Source organism: Lycium barbarum, chromosome 7 (genome assembly GCF_019175385.1).
Source record: "Lycium barbarum isolate Lr01 chromosome 7, ASM1917538v2, whole genome shotgun sequence".
Classification (NCBI taxonomy): Eukaryota; Viridiplantae; Streptophyta; class Magnoliopsida; order Solanales; family Solanaceae; genus Lycium; species Lycium barbarum.
Window position 1 is genome coordinate 125,712,840 of NC_083343.1, and position 17,113 is coordinate 125,729,952.

A 17,113-nucleotide genomic window follows, 5' to 3' on the forward strand; every position below is an offset into this window, starting at 1 on the left:
GATCATGACCTCATTTTTGTTACTCCCTTGTTCCCTTTCACGTCTTGTAATACTCCCTTGGTCGATTTTTACTTGTCCATGCATGATTTGACACTTTTTTTTAAGAATTGACATATTTATTACTTTTTAATAAAATAATAATTTTATTACATCACTCTTAATTATTATAAGTCATCTAATGTTAGAAAATAAAAATAATTAACGCATTAATAATAAGAGTAAAATAGATATAAAATGATAAAAAATCTATTGATTTTTCAAATTGGACAAGGAATTTTGAATAACTACGGCTCGTTTGATTCATGGATAAGTTCAAGATTAAATTTCGTATTAAATTTATACTTTGTTTAGATGAAGATATATTTAATCTCAATATAAATATATACACCTTCAATCAAATAAAATATGAATTTAATTTCAAACTTAATTTCATTGTATAAATTAATCCAAAAATTATAATTTCGGAATGTCCGCTAAGCAAACAACCCTTAGTAGCAGTAACAATGACTACTTAAAATAATATAATTTCAGGATTAAAAATCTGAAGCAATACTGAACCTAGAAGTGACCAAACTTGACACTGACAGGTGCTGTCACAAGCAGAAGCTCATGCAATCTGAAAATTCAACGAAGTAGGGCCAATCCAAATTGTTTTGCGCCAACTCCCCACACTTTTGCTCTTTGTCTTTGTGTAGTCGACATTAGTAGTACGAGCTCCTTCTCAAATTATCCGTGAGTTTTTTATTTTACACGTTTTTAAGAAATATTAATTATTATTGAATTTTTTATTTTACACGCTTTTAAGAAATATTAATTAATATGAGAGATATTTAACTAATTTTATTTTTAATTATGTCCAAGACTTTAAGTTATAATATCTCTCTATTAAATATTTATATTTAGGGAATATTTTTCCTTACATGGGTAGTTGAGTACCTATTTTAATCCCTCATTTATATCCTAACAACTAATATGGAGCCACATTATTATTCCTATATTTCGCTTTTTCATTCTCTTTTACTGTTCTTATTCTCAAGTTAGTGGCGTTGAAATTTGGCCATTCATATTCGTTCATCATTTCAACTTTCAATTTAAATAGGATACTTTGAGTTAAAAACACTATTTTAAGAAATAATTTTAAGTGAAATAATGGTTGCATTCACAAAAAGATATAGTCTATGTTCTAATATATGTGACACTTCTTGCTTTTTGAAATTCATGTTATGTGAACTTTCACCAATTAATATTTTAAAATATTTTTTTTTTAATTATATTGACATGAAAAAAATTGCAACTTAAATATTTTTCGTATAGTATCTTGAGATTTTAATAATAATAATAATAATAATAATAATTTTTTTATCGACTTTGCGTTAACAAGGAACTTAGCTTGCAAAATGAATAGGTACATGGCCACGAGGTCCTTTTATCTGATACCTCTAGAGGGATGGACAAATAAGAATGGACATGCTACTAGAGAAAACACAATAATTCGAATGGCCTAAAACAATTTTTTATTTTTATTTTTTATGGTATAAGTTGTATTTTTTTGATAATCCAGCCTATAGCATAATATAGTTAGAAGTGTTGTTCAGAAAAGCTTTAGTCAAAGTGGATCAGACAATTGGGATCGTAGCACAAGAGGATTCAGGATTTCAAATTTATGGTTTAACATCGACCTTAAGTTAATATTACAATTAAAATAATAGTGATCACAATTAATTATTTATAGATATTTAGTAAATAAGTAACTCGTCAAAAACTAATGAATTTATGTGAATCTATAACCGACTTCTAGATCTACCCTAGCGTGACACTGACTTTTTTTTAAAAAAAAATTTAATTCAATACAACAACAATATACCTAGTGAAATCTCACGATGTGGGATCTAGGGAGGGTAAAGTACACACAAACCTTACTCCTACCTGGGAAGGTAGGGAGGTTGTTTCCGAAAGACTCTTGGCTCAAGAGAAAGTATGACAAAAAAAGATCAGATAAGGACAAACAATTTAAAGCAGTATGAAAATGAAATACGAAAGCAAAAAATCACAGTAAAACAGTATGTAGTCAACACCAGTACTCCCTCTGTCTCAATTTATATGACATAATTAAAATTGAAAGTCAAATAAGAATATTTTTATCATAATTTATTCGTATGTTTTTTATATATTTTAGATTGTTAATTCTTGTGACTCAAATATATATATTATTTTTATCGTCGGAATATAAAAGTTTGAATATAAATAGGAAGAGGAGGGGTATTAAATTAGCGTACGCTTTGTTGCTGTCTTAGAATAACTGTCCTTACTAAGTGGTTAGAATAACTGTCCTTACTAAGTGGAGTGTGTGTTTGCTACTACAAACTTGAGAGAGAGTTTTTTTCTTCTAGAGTGACACGTACACATGGAGAATTCATCAAGTGAAAAAATCGAAATGATGGAAGAGCCTTTGCTGGTAGATGCTTCTGAAACTCAGAAGGGTGGCTTCAGAACCTTGCCTTTCATCCTTGGTATTCGTTTTCCTACTCTTTTCCTTTCATCCTTACTTACTTACTTGTTGTTTCATTTGTTTGGTTTATCTTGTTATTTTGATGGCGCTGTTTTCCTATCATGTTTGGATTTCACTTCTTTTGACCCGAGCGTCTATCAGAACAAACTCTTTATCCCACCCCACAAAGGTAGGAGTAATATCTGCATACATCACCCTCCCTAGACCCTTCTTGTGATAATACGCTAATATATTATTGTTATTGTTTTTTGCACTTTTGGTACATGTTCATTTATGTGTTAAATATTTTTAATAATCATAGTGTCCGGGTCAACTTGTGTGCATCTTGACTAATTCTACGCCATACCTGCGGCGACAGATCTAGAATTTTCATTAAGGGGTTCAAAAAATAAAAATATAGTTCTTGAGGTTTGAACTTAGAACCTCAAGGTAAAGTTTGAACCCCCTAACCATAGAGCTAACCTCTAGTCTTGTGGTTAGGGGATTCAAAATCTATATATACTCTGTAACTTCTTGCCGAGGGTGTTCGTGAACACCCTCGAACTCCGCTAGATCCGCCCATGGTACCTACCTGCTCCCACCAGCAACCGATATCAGGTAACTTTGTCTACCAAAGCTAGAACAGATGAGAAGAAATCACATGGTGTTTAACCCACTTGATTGACCACTAGGTCACACCCTTATTTGTAAGCAGACTATGGTATAAATTGTATTTTTTGATAATATGACGTGTTGCATATAGGGAGCGGCTCCGCTTCATTAGTTTTTGTTCAAATAATAATCATTACAGTCTTAGATAGCTGTCATGTATAATTATCCCATCGCGCATATCAAACGATCCCTAAGAGGGTTTTAAAAAAAAAGCTGCCTTTCATTATAAAGATGAACATGCTACTAGAAATAAACGAACTACATGATAAGTTTAGTATATTTCTTTAAAATTCAAATGGCCCATAGCTCTATAAATAAAAGACCATTCCAACTTTAAAAGGTACTAGCATTTGGCCCTACATTTTTCTATATTTTGATATGATCTCTTAAACTGCAATGACGTCATCTAAAACTTTTATTACTTTAAAGAAATTAAATTATGCAAGACTTGATTCTTAAAAGCAAGGATCACTAAGGAGTTCATGAAAGTAGAGGCTCGTCCCCGAACAATATTGAATCAAACAATAGGAGATCACAACATTGACCTCTTTTTTATTTTTTATTTTTTATGGTGATTCAATATAATTAGGGGAAAATCGCACAATTCTCTGTCGAGACAGATGCTTAACGAATCCTCCATATGCTAAGAATACCTATTCTAGCCCCTCTAGATTTTCATAATTGAGATGACCAGGCTACTAGAAAAACGAACTACATGATAAGTTTAGTAAATTTTTTAAAATTCAATTGGCCTAAAGCTCTATAAATAAAAGACTATTCCAACTTTAAAAGGTACTTGCATTTGGCCTTCATATTTCTATATTTTGATATGATCTCTTAAGCTGCAATGGCGTCATCTGAAATTTTTATTACTTTAAAGAAATTAGATTATGCAAGACGTGATTCTTAAAAGCAAGAATCACTAAGGAGTTCGTGAAAGTGGAGTCGTCCCCGAACAATATTGAATCATACAATAGGAGATCATAGCATTGACCTCTTTGTTTTTTTTGGTGATTCAATACAATAGGGGGAAAATAGCATGATTCTTTGTCGAGACAAATGCTCAACGAACCTATTCTGGCCCCTCTGGATTTTCATAATGGAAAAGGGGAAGGAGTCTAGATTGACCATCAAGTTAAAAAAAATTATTTCTTATGTGACCAATCAATATTATATTATCTTATATAGAAAGTTAATGTTCTTATGCTAAACGATCCCTTTTGTTGCAAAAAAGAAATTTTAGAGACCCTTTTTTTGTACTAGATTCTGTCAGTATTATTTATTTTAGTTTATTTATAGTATAATAATGTGAAAGTCCTACGTTTTGTAACATCGAATAACTAATGTAGTAGTAATAATAAATAGATTAAAATAATTTCAGAATAAAAAATCCGGAGCATTAATCAAGCTATACTGAACCTGGAAGTGACTAAAACTTGACAGGGGCATGTGAGACACAGGCCATGGAAAATGGGAAACTTAGAAAAGTAGGGCCAAGCCAATTCGTTTTTAGCCAGCTCCCCAGGATATTGCTGTTTGTTTGTATGTGGTCGACATTAATACTACATTCATCTCAATTTATATGACATAGTTAGGATTTAAAGTCAAACAATTTTTTATCATAATTTATTCGCATATCTTTTATATATTTTAGATTGTTAACTCTTGTGACTTTTTACTCAAATATGATTATTACTTTTTAATGTAGATATGTAAAAATTTGACTCTTAAAATCTGAACTGTGTCAATATAAATGGGAAGAGAAGGAGTATTAAATTAGCATACGCTTTGTTGCTGTCGCAGAGTAACTGTCCCTACTCACTAAGTGGAGTTTGTGTTTGCTGCTACAAACTTGAAAGAGAGAGTTTTTTTTTTTTTTTCTAGAGTGATACGTACACATGGAGAATTCATCAAGTGAAAAAAACGAAATGATGGAAGAGCCTTTGCTGGTAGATGCTTCTGAAACTCAGAAGGGTGGCTTCAGAACCATGCCTTTCATCCTTGGTATCCGTTTTCCTTTTGATTCTGATATATTTTTTTTTTTTTTTTTTGATTTCATCCATCCTACTTATTACTTTTTGCTTTATTTATCAGGCTATTTTCCTTTCCTGTTTGGATTTCACTTATTTTGAGTCGAGCGTCTATCGGAAACAACCTACCAACCCCACCAGTAACATGTACTAGGTAACTCTGTCCATCAAGACTAGAACAAATGAGAAGAAATCGTTTAGTGTTTTAGTGTTTCTGCTGAGAATTGAACCTGAGACCTCATGGTGCGCAACCACTTGATTGATCACTAGGCCACACCCTTGACTGCTTTATGTGTTAATTTCTTAATAAACACCTATAATCATGGGCGGACAGAGCTATAATTATGTCTACTGGGTTTGACCGTGTATTTGTGTTTAAAAATCTACTAATATGAATAAATATTTATTCAGAACTCATTAAGTTGTCTTTGGTAGAATCAAAAACCATAAACTCAAAATGCTAGCTCCGGCTTTGCATATAATTACTCTCACTGAGGTTTTGAATATTTTTACTTAGTTGTTAACAGTCATGGGTTCAATGAAACAGTTGGAGAATACTCTTCTCTGCTTAATCTTTAACACTTTTTCTTTAGTTAGGAAATGCAGCTTTTAGTTTTTCTATGGCCTACCCTCCTATTCATTTTCCTTTGATTTTTGTTGAGATACCTGTAATTGCTCTTCATGGAAGTTCAATGTGATACTTTATATCTAAATGTTGATTCGTCAGTCATGGGTTAAATGAAACAGTTGGAGAATCCTCCTCTGCATTTTTTTTTTTTTGGGTTAGGAAATTTCGGCTTTGATTTTTGTTATGGCGTACCTCCTATTCGTTTCCTATTGATTTATTGTCGTATAAATTTTAGGAACGAGTTCATTTATGTGTTAAGTTTTTGATAAACACCTAAAGTTGCTCTTCATTGAAGTTAAATTTGATAATCTTTACCTAGTTGTTGATTCGTCAGTCATGGATTTAACGGAAATCAAAAGAAGTGGGTGAATATGATTTTGTTGTCCATAGAGATTTCAACGAAACAGTTAGAGAGTCCTCTTCTCCATTTAATCTTTTTTTTTTTGGTTAGGAAGTGCGGCTTTGATGTTTGTGGCGTTGTCTGCTCTAACTCCAAACATGATCCTGTATTTGATGGATGAATATCACATGGATATGACCACTGGATCAAATATTCTCTACATCTGGTCAGCAGTTACCAACATCGCTCCAGTTGTTGGGGCCTTTATGGCAGATTCTTTTGTGGGTCGGTTCCAGATGATAGGGTTGGGATCTGTTGTCACTGTTGTGGTAAAGTTCATTAACTGAGTTGGTTTCTTTTGTTAGTTCCCTTAAGTTTTAAGGAACAAATTGATGACGTAGTGTTAGCTGTAGCAAGTAATATGAAGTTGAAAGTTTAGATAGTTGTAAGGAAAATGAGAGGGAAGTCATTTTCCACCACGGAAAATGGTTTCCTTCTGGCAACCAAATCCATCAAATCGAACATACTCATAATTGTTTATTTTCTTGTTTGTTAATGGATTCCCATAATTTATACTGATTGGAGGACCTTGGTTGATTACGAAGAACCTTAATGAACATTTTCTGGCCCTTCATTTTTCTACTAGTTTTCTTTGTCATATCTACGGGGACATTTCGTTTGGCATTGAATACCTCGTGTCCTCTCTTCTGCTAGTCTTATTTTACCTAACTTCCAATTAGACGAGGGGAACAAGTATTTTCCATATAATGTCGTGTCCTCTGCTTAGTTTGTTTCATTTAAAAATGGCTTTATGTGTCGGAATGCATTTCTGCATAGAACATCAGAAAAAAGGTTCTTCAGATGAGATCATTTTAGTAAATAGTCTAATATCAATTCAACGAACTTATCTTGTCATTTGAAATGTGATATCTTAGTCTAGTTTGTTGTTTCCGTGAGTAACTGAAAGAGTCTTGCTAGTGATTTGAATCTGTAGATTAAGCTATAGTACTCTGGTGCAGTCCTCAATCTGAAATCGGGATGTGTGAAGTTCAACATGTAAGAAGTCACAGGAAGTAACCATTTTAGCCATTCCTTTTAGGTCCAAATCTTAATTATGTTTCCATTAGTCTTTTCTAAGAAACTAGTCTCAACTGTGGAGCTCTAGGTTAGATATTGTATTACTCCGTTTCAATATATGTGTCTTACTTTCTTGTCTAATCTATTTTAAAAAGAATGTCACTATCTATATTTAGTAACTCTCTAGTACACATAAAAAGAAATGGAGGAAGTAATATTTTAGAAGATTTGCACAAAAGGAAGGGGGATGAAACCTTTCTACCTTTATGCCTACAAGACAAAGGGACAAGCCCTATCTCCTCTTCTTCTTCTTTTTTTATTTTTTATTTTTAACTGAAACAGGTAACAAATATATATGTATATAATCAGCATAAAGACTGTGCTGAGGCCTGAGATCCATATTTACAATGTCAAAAATTACACTAAAGAAGCAGCAGAAGTTCTGTGCTAGTTCTTCTTACAAGTATCTCATCTAATACAGATTCTGTGTTATACCTGAATTCCTCTTTACACCAAAAGTGAAACAAAAATAAGAGAAGACAGTTCATCTTGGCTGCACTGGTCCTCAAAGTATCTTGAATTTCCCTCTTTTCCAAATAGTCCACCAAATGCAAGCTGGGATCGTGCTACACCTGTTCTTTTTTCTAGTCACTCTTCCAAAGCTATTCCAGCATGAATGGCAGTAAATTAGCAGTTGTTCCTGGCATTGTCCATCTGACACCCTTAATCACTAAAAATAGCTTTTGGAGTTGGTCAGTCACTTCACAGTGCAAAAAGATATGACTGTTGGTCTCTAGTTCCATTCCACACAAATAACATCTTCAGCATAAGTTGGAACCCCCTTTTTTCAAATTTTCTTGAGTTAAACATGCCTCTTTGCTACAAGCCAAACAAAGCAAGCCACTATATATGGAAGATAGAAAGACCTCTTCTGTACAAAAGATTTGACCATGCTGTACAAAGAGACTAACGTCTAAGTTTATTGAACCTAAATACGGGAACCTGATCAGCATCTGAAGAAAGTAGACTTAGCAAAGCAGCTACCAGTACACATTCAGACTCCACATTCGAGGCGCGCTGTTTAGCTAAGTAATCCGATTGACCTCATGATAACAATTATTCAACTTGTAGGTTAGCAAGCTCAGCAAGTATTTAATCTTCAGCCTAATATCTTGTGTTATGGCATTGTATGTTTGCAGCACCTTGAATGATTATAACTAACAACTTAGAGTCACATTCAATATGCACAAAATATCTTCCAGCTGTGATACAAAGCTATGACCAACATGAATAGCAGTAGCCTCAGCAAATGTGATAGTATGTAGAAGCGAAATTCCAGTAAAAGCAGCCACAAGTTTACCAGTATGATTATGCAGACATAAAAGCACAACTTGTGTTCCCATTTGATGATTTTTAATTTGAGGGAACGAGGGGGAAGAGGTAGCAACATGTATGCCCATTAATTGCTTGATCCCTCTTCAAAATTTGAGAATTGGAGGAATCGTTATCACCCATCTGTTGCAATTTGTAATATGAAGAGTCATAATAATCTGTTTTGAACTAGGTAAATTTATCGATAATAATTCTTGATATTCTCTGTGTTTTGAAGGGGATGTTTCTGTTTTGGCTGACATCAGTGATTCCGCAAGCAAGGCCCCCACCCTGTGGCGATTCTAACAACATTTGCAGATCAGCAGAGATGTTCCAACTCTTCTTCCTGTGTTTCTCTTTGGGGATCATTGCCATTGGAGATGGTGCAATCAAATCCTCATCTTTAGCATTTGGTTCTGATCAGTTGAGCCAGGAAGTATATCAAGGAAATGCACGTGCAATTGAGAGATATTTCAGCTGGTACTATGCCTTGTATGCTTTGTCTGTCCTGGTTGCTCTCACGTGTCTTGTTTATATCCAAGTCAACATGGGGTGGGCTTTAGGTTTTGGAGCCCTCGTTTTGCTAATGTTGTTTTCAACTCTTGTAATTTATTTGGGTACTCCATTCTACGTGAAACTGAAGCCTAAATCGAGTTTAATCACTGGCCTTCTTCAAGTGATTGTAACCTCTTATAGAAAGAGAGGTCTCAGATTGTCGTCACAGAGTCCAGATATACTATATTATCAGAAAAAAGGGTCAGCCATAGTTCTTCCAAGTGAAAAACTAAGGTAACTTCATTCTTACCAATCGTTAGCTTTCTGTTGGTCATCTTACTTTCTGCATATGCTTGGAAGACAACCTATGTAATGGTAAATTGTTGTTTGGTTATTAGCCTGTATGCTTTTTCCTCCTGAACTAAACTATTATTTGATCCATCATTTTATAGATGTTGAGCTTCTCTCACCTCTATAGGAAATTGTGAATTTCATTGTTTCCATCTACACCAGCTGATGACAAATATAACTCAATGTGCTACTGACTCCAGCTTTTATTGTTTAAGAGACCTCATGTCATCTTGTTCAGAATTCATGATGCTTTTGGATGCTTTTTCCGGTCCTGATATACTTGTTCATATTGCGTTTAAACTTCTATTTATTGACTTTAGGTTTCTGAATAAAGCTTGCATTGTACAAGATCCTCAGCTAGATTTGAGCCCAGATGGAGAAGCCATAGATCCTTGGCGCCTTTGCGCTGTAGATCAAGTAGAAGAGCTGAAAGCATTACTCAAAGTTGTTCCAATCTGGTTGACAGGAGTTGTAATGTCCATAAATATAAACCAGAACTCTTTCCCAGTTCTTCAAGCAACTACCATGGATCGACATATTGGTTCCAGCTTTGAAATCCCAGCTGGCTCCTTTGGCATCTTTGGTGTCATATCTGCTATACTTTGGATTGTCCTCTACGATCCTTTGATTCTTCCCATAGCATCAAAATTGACTGGAAAACCTGCTCATTTCAGCACCAAAGAGAGAATGGGGTTTGGTTTATTTCTTTCTTTCCTGTCAGTCTTAGTGGTGGCAGCCGTAGAATGTGTCCGGAGAAGTATCGCAATCAAGGAGGGCTACTCGGATGATCCACAAGGCGTGATCCCTATGTCAGCAATGTGGCTACTTCCCCAGAATTCCCTTGCTGGCTTTGCAGTGGCCCTGCACGCCATTGGCCAAAACGAATTTTATATTTCAGAATTTCCTAGAAGCATGTCAAGTGTAGCTTCTGCTCTATTAGGAGTTGGTACGGGAGTGGGAAGCTTACTAGCTAGCTTTTTAATGAGTACCATCGACGACTTGACTAAAAGAGGAGGGCAAGAGAGTTGGATATCAAGCAATATAAACAAGGGCCATTATGACTACTATTATTTGGTTCTTGCAGGATTTAGTCTGGTTAACATACTGTGTTATATTGTTTGTAGTAGAGCTTATGGTCCCTGCAAAGGAGAGGAAAGAGAGGTTATGGAAGAAGAGAAGCCATGAAATTGTACAAGAATTTATAGTTTCTTACTTGGTGTATGAGAAGTGTGGGAAAGTATTGTAGTGTGCTCGAAGAAAGTGAGGATGGTGTAGTGAAAAAGAGAATTTAGAAAACAGAAAAAATTAAAGTCTCCAACTTATTTGCTATAAAAGAGAATATTATTTTATTGAAGGAAGGTGTTCTTATTGGTGGAGTTTTGGACTAAGTCACTCAACAACTAGTCTAGAGTTGTTTGGGTCATACTATATTGTCGAGTTGTGGTATTCTAGAGGGGACAGGCAAGTATCATGTCATTCTATAGAAGAGCTTATTAGTATGTATACTTTCTTTTGGGCATGGCTGATGCTAATGTATGTATAATGTATCAAATGAAGTTGTAGTCACTAAGCTTTGTGCTGGGAAGATAGTTTTCGCATGGGTACTATAGCCTTATATACTTGAACAAAAATTGTACAATTCTTTTGGGTACATATATATACCTTTTGAGTAGCTACATGTTGGTACAACCAAAATTATCTTATCAGGGAAGATTAAATTTAAGAGTTGTATTCTTGGGAATTAAGCATATAGATATCTGTAGTAAGATGTACTGTAATATTTATCCGGACTGGATCATTACACCCCAAATAGGTAAGAATTTACTCTACCAGATTAAGCTATAATTTAAGATAAAGAATACTATTAATTTAACTACTCCCCTGTCCCATATTAGTTGTCCATACTTCTATAAATATTTGTCCCAAAATACTTGTCCATTTGTAAAATTAAGATAGAATTAATTAATTAAGTTTTTTCTATTTTACCCTTAACATTAATTATTTTCTAAAGTAACAATATTGATTAGGGTGCAATTAATTGGATAGAGATAAGGGTAATGTAGTAAAAATATATTTTTATTTATGAATTTTTAAAGGGCGTGTAAAATGAAAAGTGGCTAAGTAATATAGGATGGAGGGAGTTAATTCAGTGATGATAGAGGTATGTGAAAATATGTGTCATACAGTCAAACCTCTCTATAACGGCACTCGCATATAACACCTCTCTTTAACAGTTAAGTTTTTTCGGAATCGATTTTTTATGTTATATTTTACTTCTTTATAACAGCATTTCACCTAAAACAGCCGCAACCAACTTTATAACAGTACGCTTTTTGTAAAATTACCCCCCATATAACAACTATTTTCTTTTTTTAGCAATATAATAATTAACTATCTTTATACAAATAGAATACCTATGATTACCAATAATAAGTGTAGAGATTTTGACCAAATATTTGATCATTTATGTGACGACAACAACAACAACATCCCAGTGAAATCCCACAACGTGAGGTCTGGGGAGGGTAGAGTGTACGCAGATCATTTAATACACTATTTATGACAAATAATATCATATGAATATATATATTTTCATCATTAAACTATCTTCCTTCGTTATATAAAGTGTGATTAAGCTTAGAATTTGACAATTAAATTTGAAAATTAGATTTTATGCATCTTTTTTGTCTATAACAATGAAGTATTATTGAAATGTCAATGCTGTTATAGGTGTATAACAGCTATTCTCTATAACTATTGGAAAATTTTAAATCCGATGATGTTGTTATATAGAGATTTGACTATATTTATTAGTTTTGATCATGACCTCATTTTTATTACTCCCTTGTACCCTTTCACGTCTTGTAATACTCCCTTGGTCGATTTTTAGTTGTCCATGCATGATTTGACACTTTTTTTTTTAAGATTTGACATATTTATTGTTTCTCAATAAAATAATAATTTGACCCAAACTATTATGTCGATCATGACCTCATTTTTGTTACTCCCTTGTTCCCTTTCACGTCTTGTAATACTCCCTTGGTCGATTACTTGTCCATGCATGATTTGACACTTTTTTTTTAAGATTTGACATATTTATTGTTTCTCAATAAAATAATAATTTTACCACATCACTCTTAATTATCATAAGTCATCTAATGTTAGAAAATAAAAATAATTAACGCATTAATAATAAGAGTAAAATAGATATAAAATGATAAATAATTTATTAGTTTTTCAAATTGGACAAGGAATATTGAATAACTACGGCTCGTTTGGTTCATGGATAAGTTCAAGATTAAATTTCGTATTAAATTTATACTTTGTTTAGATGAAGATATATTTAATCTCAAGATAAATATATACACCTTCAGCCAAATAAAATATGAATTTAATTTCAAACTTAATTTCATTGTATAAATTAATTCAAAAATTATAATTTCAGAATGTCCGCAAAGCAAACAACCCTTAGTAGCAGTAACAATGACTACTTAAAATAATATAATTTCAGAATTAAAAATCTGAAGCAATACTGAACCTAGAAGTGACCAAACTTGACAACTGACACGTGCTGTCACAAGCAGAAGCTCATGCAATCTGAAAATTCAACGAAGTAGGGCCAACCCAAATTGTTTTGCACCACCTCCCCCACACTTTTGCTGTTTGTCTTTATGTAGTCGACATTAGTGGTACTAGCTCCTTCTCATATTATCCGTCAGTTTTTTATTTTACACGCTTTTAAAAAATATTAATTATTACGAGAGATATTTAACTAGTTTTATTTTTAATTTTGTCTAAGACTTTAAGTTATATAATATCTCTCTATTAAATATTTACATTTAGGTAGGGGTGTTCATGGTTCGGTTTGAGTCGGTTATTGATTAAAACCATAACCAAACCAATTTAGTCGATTTTTAAATGTCTAAAATCATAACCAAACCAAATAAAATAATAACCACCGGTTTGATTATTGTCGGTTTGGTTCGGTTTAGTTGGATTTTTCAATTTATGACTAGCAGCCATGAGACTTATCAGTAAAACATTAAAAAGTTGAAAAAGACATGTCTTTTTTTTTTGTTCAAACGATAACTTCTATTTATCGTTTAAGGTAGAACATACATCATAGAAATATTTTTACTATTAGTGATAGTGTCATACTCAAGTTACCCAAAGTTGCTAAACTATTACATATAGAGCTAAAAACTAACTAAGTAGTGACTGCACCATTTTTGTCATCTTAATACACATACCTGGAAATAAAGTAGAGCATATATAGGAGCTTTTAGTTGTTGTTACAAACATACATATTAATTAAACATAAAGACTACCTAAAATTAAAATGAAAATATATGAAATAAAAAAACTTTGTGTAATGATCCCAAACTTTGGGGCAATACTTGCATTTTGTCCTCAATTCTCCCATTTTATTAAAAACACTTTGTGTAATGATCCCAAACTTCAGATGTTTTTCTATCATTATCCTCAGGGCTAAGGTTTCGACTACAAAGAGTTGTTCTTTTCTGCCTTTTAGAAGGATTACCCACGGAAGAAGTATTAAGGCATTACCATGTGCTTGAGTTGCAGCAAATGCTAATGTTACTGAAGTATCTTCTATAGGAACCTCCAAATCTACAACCTCTGTCCTTTTCATATGAAAAAATTAGAAGTTTAGGACTCATTCAGACAAGAAAAAAGAAAGGTATAAATTCAGGGAAAAAAGAAGAAACAACCTAAAATCAAATGGCTGACAAAGAAAGGCTAAAAATTTAAGTTAAAGACATTAGACTCTAACGTGAGCTTATGTTAGTAGGTTTACACTTAACACTTAAAGTGTTAAAAGACTTAAAGACATGGGCTTGGACATATTCTTAAAAACATGGGTCTTAAACAATCATGTGAAATAAGTAGACCAAAAATCAAATTAATGACTAAAAGGTACAAAATATTTATAATTATTTATGAAAAACTAATATTATGCATATAAATATTACAAAAATTATGTATATAATTTATCAGTTTGGTTCGGTTATTTATTCGGTTATTTTTTAATATAACCATAACCAAACCAAATATTATCAGTTTTTAAAATTTAAAACCAAATCAAACCAAACCAAATGTTGTTTTTTTTATTCTGTTTGGTTAAATTTTCGGTTTGATTTTGGTTTTAACCAAAACCGTGAACAACCCTACATTTAGGGAATTGTTTCCTTCCGTGAGTAGTTGAGTACCTATTTTAATCCCTCATTTATATCCTAACAACTAATATGGAGCCACATTATTATTCCTATATTTCACTTTTTCATTCTCTCTTTTATTGTTCTTATTCTCAATATTGAAAAACCTCTCAAATGAGAATTTACTGTGGCTTACAAGTTACAAAAGATCAAAATTTATTTTTTGGGGTCTTCTTCAAAATTTCAAGCATTACAACAAGCAATCATTATATTGAAGTAACGTTACATTATTTCGATATCATTTATCAACTTATTAAATTCTTCAGCCGATTTTATTATTCTAATTTTATTTTATACTTTTTTATTGAAAGTTTTTCATTGCTGATATTCTTACTTAGGGCCTCTCTTTGAGGTTTGACTTAGGTCGTCAATCTTGTTGAGACGGCTCTGTTTATGAAGGGCATATAAGTCGTTCATAGCGTTCTTTTTGCCACCAATATGGATGAGAAAATATTGGTAGAGATCTAAGATGGGGTTTCCAACAAAGGGTCCTGAAGATTTTGTAGTAATGGACGTTGTTTTTAGTACTAGATGTTTCGTTAGGTGATCAACAAAATAGAATTAGTAATTAGTAATGTTAGTAGTAATAGTTGGGAATGTAGTTCAGTAGAAATAGGATTAGTAATTAGTGACGTTAGTACTAATTGTAACGGTAAGATTATTTTGATCAACTAACATTTATATTCATGCTTTTAAAATAATATAGATATAGATTTGTATATTAAAATTAGTTATTCGTTTTTACTTGTTAAAGAAATTGATTTGTGTCCATTTTTACCATTCTGTTTTTATTTCATTCTTATTGTTGATCATTGAGTTGGAAAGTTCAAGGAATTGTAAGTGGCTGAACAACTTTTAAAGTATGTTTGTTGATTTCAATTATTAAATAGATAACTTAGTAATAATTAAGAGTGATATAATAAAATTATCATTCTATTTAAAGCTCGGTGTGCCAAGTCAATACATAACAAATAAAAATAGATTGAGGAAGTAATTCCTCCGTCCTTATTTATGTGGGTGCCTTTTTTTCTTTTTGAAATTCAAATTATGTTACCTTTGACCACTATTTTAAAATAAAAAATTTCAACATACTGACGTGAAAAGACCCAATTTAACTTCAAAAATTCTTTAAGGTCGGTCGAGTAACGTATCTAGGTGAGTGGGTCCAGGTGAACCTTCATTTCGTAATTTCAAGGTCGGTCGAGAAACGTATCTCCCACCAACCCACCAAGTAATTTGGCAGAACTGTAGATTTGGTCCCCAAGTTAGTGGCCTTGAAATTTGGCCATTCATATTCGTTCATCATTTCAACTTTCAATTTAAATAGGATACTTTGAGTTAAAAACACTATTTTAAGAAATAATTTTAAGTGAAATAATGGTTGCATTCACAAAAAGTTATAGTCTATGTTTTAATATATATGACACTTTTTGCTTTTCGAAATTCATGCTATGTGAACTTTCACCAACTAATATTTTAAAATATTTTTTTTTAATCATATTGACATAAAAAAATTACAACCTAAATATTTTTCGTATAGTATCTTGAGATTTTAATAATAATGATAATGTTTTTTTTTATTGACTTTGCGTTAACAAGGATCTTAGCTTGCAAAATGAATAGGTACATGGCCAGGAGGTCCTTTTATCTGATACCTCTAGAGGGATGCACAAATAAGAATGGACATGCTACTAGAGAAAACACAATAATTCGAATGGCCTAAAACAATTTTTTATTTTTATTTTTTATGGCATAAGTTGTATTTTTTGTAATCCAGCCTATAGCATAATATAGTTAGAAGTGTTGTTCAGAAAAGCTTTAGTCAAAGTGGATCAGACAATTGGGATCGTAGCACAAGAAGATTGATTGAAAAAGCTAAAGTACTATTGATGGACTTCATGTAGGGGACAAGTAAGATTATTAGCTGGTTTATCTGCCATCGTTATCACAAATTGAATATTCTGTTAATGTGCCAGCCCTAGCCCGCTTGACTAATAAGATATCTAATGGGCCTGAAAAAGAGGATTCAGGATTTCAAATTTATGGTTCAACATCGATCTTAAGTTAATATTACAATTAAAATAATAGTGATCACAATTAATTATTTATAGATATTTAGTAAATAAGTAACTCGCCAAAAACTAATGAATTTATGTGAATCTATAACTGACTTCTAGATTTGCCCTAGCGTAACATTGACTTTAAAAAAAAAAAATCAATACAACAAAAACATACCTAGTGAAATCCCACAATGTGAGATCTAGGGAGGGTAAAGTATATACAAACCTTACTCTTATCTGGGAAGGTAGAGAGGTTATTTCCGAAAGACTCTCAGCTCAAGATAAAGTATGACAAGAAAAGGTCAAATAAGGACAAGCTATTCAACGCAGTATGAAAATGAAATACGAAAGCAAAAAATCACGGTAA

At 32.6% G+C, this 17,113-nt stretch overlaps 1 protein-coding gene across 8 annotated transcripts; it reads left to right on the forward strand.

Annotated features, from left to right (window-relative positions):
• Positions 1-2,283: 2,283 nt before the first annotated feature.
• On the forward strand, positions 2,284-11,193 carry LOC132604208 (protein NRT1/ PTR FAMILY 1.2-like). Of its 8 annotated transcripts, none has more exons than XM_060317595.1 (5): positions 2,372-2,510; positions 4,964-5,164; positions 6,270-6,487; positions 8,845-9,395; positions 9,773-11,193. In XM_060317595.1, the coding sequence occupies exons 2-5, from the start codon at positions 5,059-5,061 to the stop codon at positions 10,635-10,637; spliced, it is 1,740 nt and encodes a 579-aa protein (XP_060173578.1). In that variant the 5' UTR covers positions 2,372-2,510; positions 4,964-5,058; the 3' UTR covers positions 10,638-11,193. The 8 variants fall into 8 exon arrangements, with proteins under 8 accessions (XP_060173580.1, XP_060173585.1, XP_060173578.1 ...); XM_060317596.1 differs by having other exon boundaries at positions 5,045-5,164; XM_060317598.1 differs by lacking the exon at positions 2,372-2,510 and adding an exon at positions 5,255-5,344 and having other exon boundaries at positions 5,043-5,164.
• The last annotated feature ends 5,920 nt before the right edge of the window (positions 11,194-17,113 follow it).

Bases quoted from the DNA above. Each gene is read 5' to 3' on its own strand.
- LOC132604208 (XM_060317597.1), top strand. From the start codon at position 2,405: ATGGAGAATTCATCAAGTGAAAAAATCGAAATGATGGAAGAGCCTTTG. The intron at 2,511-6,269 runs GTATTCGTTTTC...TTTTTTGGTTAG, and splicing joins AACCTTGCCTTTCATCCTTG to GAAGTGCGGCTTTGATGTTT. The intron at 6,488-8,844 runs GTAAAGTTCATT...TGTGTTTTGAAG, and splicing joins GATCTGTTGTCACTGTTGTG to GGGATGTTTCTGTTTTGGCT.